Source organism: Python bivittatus, unplaced genomic scaffold (genome assembly GCF_059951505.1).
Source record: "Python bivittatus isolate LINGU-HERP-01145 unplaced genomic scaffold, Pbiv_v1 ctg000020_np1212, whole genome shotgun sequence".
NCBI classification, from domain to species: Eukaryota; Metazoa; Chordata; class Lepidosauria; order Squamata; family Pythonidae; genus Python; species Python bivittatus.
Genome location: NW_028277030.1, coordinates 8,098,702 through 8,104,701, shown reverse-complemented (window position 1 = coordinate 8,104,701; position 6,000 = coordinate 8,098,702). Strand labels below are relative to the sequence as shown.

The following is a 6,000-nucleotide window of genomic DNA, read 5'->3' as shown; positions in this document are numbered from 1 at the left end:
ACCGAGGTGATCTTTCAAAAAATTCAGTCCACTGAGGCATGAGAATTCTTGGATGCAAGAGCCATGAAAAACCTTATACAATTAAGAGATATGAGATATCCTAAATTTATACCTGTTGTATCCAAGCAGGGTCTCCATCTTCAAAGCTCATACAGCCAAAATTTAGAGGTAGATGAATCTGTCAAATATTGATCTTTCCTCCACCTTTTCCATTTATTTTTGTCCACATTCTTTCCATTCCATTTATGAAGAAATGTGTGAATTCTATCAGAAAACAAACTGAATGAAATTCTTAAAATTCCTGTCCCTGCTTCTTTGCAGAGGTGGCGATCTCCTGGGTTTCACTGAGCTAAAATCTGCAGGCACTTTCCATTCCTCTGATGATACTGAGTCCATCTTTGTGGATAGTAAAGGATGGAATATCAACTATCTACTGGAACTTTAATGTCTGACAAATCAACATTTCTGAATATGGGAAGACCGGTACTTAGAGAACATCATTTCCATACTTTACAACTGCAAAGGTGTATGGGAACTCTAAAGTCATCTAGCTGATCTCATCTAATTAAACCTTCAAACTGATTCAGAAAGCCCATTATCACAGCATGTCGTGCAAGATACTATTTAGATTCTGTGTGAAAATCTTTAATGAAGTTGAATCGTCCACTTTCCAAAATAGTCCATTCATTGTCAAATGGATTATAACCTTCAGTAAATTCTTTCTAATGTTTACTTGAAATTCCTTTCCTTCAGGCCCTACCTTTTTGTTTGCTGTATTATCATACAATGGTGTCAGAGTTTTCAACTTAAAATTACTATATAATATTTTTCTGTGTGTGGCTTCGAGTCAGTGTTGATTCCTGGTGACTGTCTGGACTAGTCCATACAGTTTTCTTGGCAATATTTTAAAGAAATTGTTTGCCATTGCCTTCTTCCTAGGGCTGAGAGAGACTGACTGGCCCAAGGTCACGCATTTGGGTTTGTGTCTAAGGCAGGACTAGAACTTCTAGTTTCCTGCCTTCTAGCCTGGTGCCTTAACTACTACACCAAATTGGCTTTCTACTATATAATACTTGCCTCATATTTCCTATTTTCCATATCTCTTTATACATCTACCTATAGTTCTTCAATGTAGCTGTGTGAGAAAATTAAGCAAAGCATCTGGATTATCCTTAAGCTTCCTACTAGGAAGGGACTGCTCAGGCCTTCAGGAGGAACTCTAGCTAAGGTCTCCTCGACTTACGACCACCATAGGGACTGGAAAATTCATGGTTAAGCAGTGCAGTCATTAAGCAAAGCATCACGTGACCATACCCAATTTTGCAATATTTCTTGCAGCGGTCGTTAAGCGAATCACCATGATCATTAAGTGAATCATGTGGTTAAGCAAATCATGTGGTCATTAAGTGAACCACATGCTTCACCATTGATTTTGCTTGTTGGAAGCTCCTTGGGAAGGTCGCAAATGGCAATCATGGGACCCCAGGACACTGCAACTGTTGTGAATACATGCTGGTTGCCAAGCGCCTTAATTTTGATCACATGACTGCAGGGATGCTGCAACGGTCGTAAGTGCAAGGACTGGTCATAAGTCACTTATTTCAGCACCATTGTAACTTCAAATGGTCACTAAACAAATGGTCGTAGGGACTACATAGGGACTGCAGCTATCCTGCAGAAGAAGGGAACCATTTTAACATATCAACAGGAAACAAAAGTATATTACTTTTAAAATTAATAGTGTATGTTTTGTTGAATTGTGTGGTAAGAAGCCATTTAGATACGCATTTTCTCTCCATGTGTGGAAAAAAGGAATCTTCAGTTCTGCCTTTAGCAGTACTGAAAGCATAAAGAGAACATCATTACACGCATTAACAGACTATATAACTTTATTTGTTTATTTTGATTAGGCTAAGAGAAATTTGTACACTGAAATTTCAAAAAGACCTCAGGCATGCACATGAACCTTGTTAGAGGTTGTTCTACATAGCATTCTCTTTTTTTCCATAGGAATTTCCCCAAAACATTTACAACCCATAGTTTTTTCTGTACATACAGCCTAAACCATAGCAACCTATGATTATGTCAAATTTACACTGTGCAAAATCGAACATAAGAATAGTGGTACAACAACAAAAAAATGTAACAGGTATATTTCATTGTAAGACATTCAGATATTTTGGTCCTTCCATCCCAAACCAAATTGATTACTACATAGATCACAACAATCAAATGGCTAGGCAGTGATCTATTACTTTTCTAAAAAGAACCAAAGTAAACCTTTTAAAAGATAATGTTAAGCCATATTACTAGAAGTCAGAAAACTAAAAATCAACCATCAAGACCCTAAAAAGAAAAAGCCTCATTGGATGAAAAGGGCCTTCCTAAAAAACAAAACAAAACAAAAAAAACCCCAAAACAAAAAGCCTAACCCATTTTTCCGAAAAGAATTTTCATCAAAGATTAAGTGATTCATTCTGACCAAAACAAAAAACAACAAACCTGGGGAATTTCATGAAGAGCAAAAACTGGATTTTTTCATTTTTAAAAAATGTTTATAAAGTTTTATAAGAAGGACACAACCAGTGTATTCCACAAAGACAAATGTTTACACCCCAGCACACAGAAAAAAGGATGTCTTCAAAAAAGGTGCAATCCTCCCCAATTATTTACATTTTTTTCTAATATAAATCCAGGGCTCCAGTATGTAAATAAATATACATTACTATGTATATCTTTCTAGTGCTGCTTACCAACAAATCACCTGAACTTGGATTTTTAATTAAAGCAAGATAATTCGTAGGTCACAGAAAAGAGCTAGGGGAAAAATTAATAGAAATTGTCCAATTCACTTCACTTTTAGTCTACCTTGCCTTGGCAAATTGTTGAAGGTGTCAGCGTAGCTGGGAACATCAACACCTTGGCATGCATGAAAGATAAGTCAGGAAGGCTAGAAATCACCTTGGCAGCTTCGTCACTGAGTTGTTCTTCCTTTTGGGGTTTTCTATTAAAAAAAAAAGGTTGAAGACAATTTATTTAATATAACTAGAAACAGTTACAGAAGCAAGTTATTCAGAGAAAATGTTTCCATTGACAAGTTCTATTTGCTGCACTGATCAGTGGGGCAAAGCTCACTGCTGGTACTGCAATGAGGAAAATGATTGGCTCCTCACATACTACCTTTTGAATACATTCAGGACTTTGTCCTATCAAGTTGATCCTAAACATACAAGTAAAGCAAGAGAGTCAATCCCAGTTTAACTTTAAATAGATTCTGCATTCACGTACAAAAATCTAAAATGTTTCTGATGATTGGTATTTGATTTTTGCATTCTGATTTTAACTACAAAAAGGAAGTATAGGATTCGGTCAACATTTCCTCTACTGAAGATGATGTTTACAGAAGGGACTCAATCAACTAAGGAGTCCCTTCCTAACTTCTGAAAACCATCATTTATGTGGATGATGTACATATATAATGGATAGTGGGGTCTCTCCACAAGTGTAGGGCAACCAGAAAAAACATCTCCTTCCTTTCCCTAGCCAAAGGAAATTATGGGTCATGATTGGGAGGGAGAGCTGAGGGGGACTTCTCTTACTTCCATGTAAACAGTGCATTTCAAGTTCAACTGTTGCCAAGCTTGATAACAAGATCATTCTCTTGTCCTACCAAGTCAGTCATATGACACTAGGTTTTTATTGCTCTTCGCTGTTCAAATGGAACTGCATGAAAACCAAGCAGTCTGCTTACACTCACCCTTAATTTTAAATTTGTTTCCAACTATCACATGCCTCACTAAACACAGAGAGACCTTACATTTCCTTTTGGGATTGATGTCTCCTTGTAGTACAGCATGCAAAGGAATGCTTATATGTACATGATATAATGCTGAAATGGGGGTGGGAAGAGTGCACAGTGCAGAGATAACTGAAGACAAGGGCTGATTTCAACTTTGCCATTCTCTGAGGCTCATCCTTCTGATCAGAATGAGTTGTTAACAAACAGCCAGCCAGAAGTATGAATACACCTAACTTATTGTTCCTTCAAGTGAAAAACACCTAAGTATAATCACATGTTGTTGGGATCTTGGGCAGAAACAAGTCCCTCCAGGTTATCTCAACATACACAACTGTACAACATCCACAAATATGTGCAAAAGATCCATGAATCTGCTTAGTTCAACCCCAAATGCATACATTTATTTAATATATTTAATTTATATATTTACTATGAAATTTCTATAGTGGCAATTTAAGCTTGCATACTGTGCTGATGACAGACTTAGCACTCCTGTTTATGTTGATAAGAACACGATTCTTTCAAGCAACAATACAGAAGTATCAATATATTCCTGTTTGTTTAAAGCTATTTGCAGAGCCAAAATCCCATTAATGTTCCTCCTGCTTAGATTTTTGCAGGAGGCAAGGTGACAAATACATCCTCTTTGTTTGTAATGCTTTTTGCAGATTTTAATGCTGGGGACTTCTTCATGCAGGCAGATTGTAATTTCCTGTACTAAGGCAAAGCATCTGTTACAAGAGTGGCTCTCAACCAACTGCATGTACACCACTGGTGGTCCACAGACAGTTAGATGGGATGCAGGAAGTTTCAAATGAATAGGCTTGGATGCCAACATTTTAGAGTGCCGTGGGGAAAGAGGCATTTAACATACTTTCCTTTGTGAAGAAAAAAATGCAGAAACAGAAAAGTAGCTAAGTGTGAGGTACATGAGCACACACACCAAGTGAAATGCCACCAGACTTGCAGATAATAGTTGCTCCTAATACAGTACATTCCCTCATAAGAGGAAAAGGAGGAACTCCCTGTTGTGGGATTGGCTGGAGAAGACCATCCCATCTGCACTGATGGATGGTCACACACTGTATGGTCCTGAAAGACTTGAGTAGGCACCTATCCCTGGCCTGTCCAGCTGCTTCCTTTGGAACTGCTCTTGGCAGGCTGGCCAAAGGTATGAGCAGCACTTACTGATAATGTCAGTACATTGCCACCCATCTATCTCACAGCAATGGCCATCAGAGGGTGGGGTGGTTTCTTCTAGGCTCTACAGCTGGACTCCAATCTATTCTGTTGAGGATGTATGTTGAGGATCGAGAGACTATTTGGTCTCATCTCCAAAGATGACTCTTCCTGGATTTACAGCATGGCCAACCATCTGGTAAAAAGAAAATGGGAATAAACATGGGAGGTGGAGAGGGTGGATGGGATGATGGGGAGCACTGTGTTGTTTGTGTGGAGGGCACCTTTTAAAAATACAATTGTGTTAGCTATTTTCTAACATTGTTGTAATGTGATTTTTTTTCTGAGTATTATTATTTGGAAGTGGGAACTCCTTATGGGCATTTTTAGATCCCTTTTATTTGCCTGCCAGTAACTTAAAAAGCAAAAGCAATTATGTTAACAATGAGGAAAAAGACAAAAATCACTATTGAGGCAATACTTTTTAAAAAGTCAAATGAAGGTTTACAAAATAAGCTTTGAGGTTTCCAAGAGCATTTCATCACCCAAGATGAAGAGAACAATGTAGTTGGTATTAAGCCATGTTGCACCAGACTACAATCTTTGACGGAGTGTGGAGAGGTCTGTAAGGCTTGAGAAACAGAATGAATTCTGGGGAGTGGGAAGCATAAACAAAAAAGTGTGCAATGCCAGCATATTGCATAATCACGCTTCTACTTTTATTCCTGACCTACTGAAAAGATATGTGCAGGGCTTTCATAAAAGCTGCTATAAGTGATAAATTTAATTACAGGCTGCTTGTAAATATGTAACTTTTGGAAAAAGTGGGTCTTTTATTTCACTCAAGGTTTCTTTGATAGAGCGGTGGTTACTATAAGATGGGAAAAGCTGAGGACTGCATTATGCCATGTTGGATAGTACAAAGTTGTCTACTATAAATTAATAACTGCAGCCTCCCCCTCCCACTACTAAAATCCATTCTTGTACAATCTTCAGCCTGTTTTTAAATATTTGGTGTAAGT

At 37.9% G+C, this 6,000-nt stretch overlaps 1 protein-coding gene across 4 annotated transcripts in view; it reads right to left on the bottom strand.

Annotated features, from left to right (window-relative positions):
• Positions 1-1,871: 1,871 nt before the first annotated feature.
• AFTPH (aftiphilin) overlaps positions 1,872-6,000 on the bottom strand; it is a 46,491-nt gene continuing 42,362 nt past the window's right edge. For 3 of the 4 annotated variants that reach the window (XM_088134115.1, XM_088134108.1, XM_088134119.1), the window contains one exon: positions 1,872-3,004. In XM_088134115.1, the coding sequence (XP_087990241.1) occupies positions 2,860-3,004 (145 nt within the window). In that variant the 3' untranslated portion in view covers positions 1,872-2,859. The remainder of the gene's footprint in view (positions 3,005-6,000) is intronic. The other variant, XR_015794861.1, reaches the window with a different exon arrangement.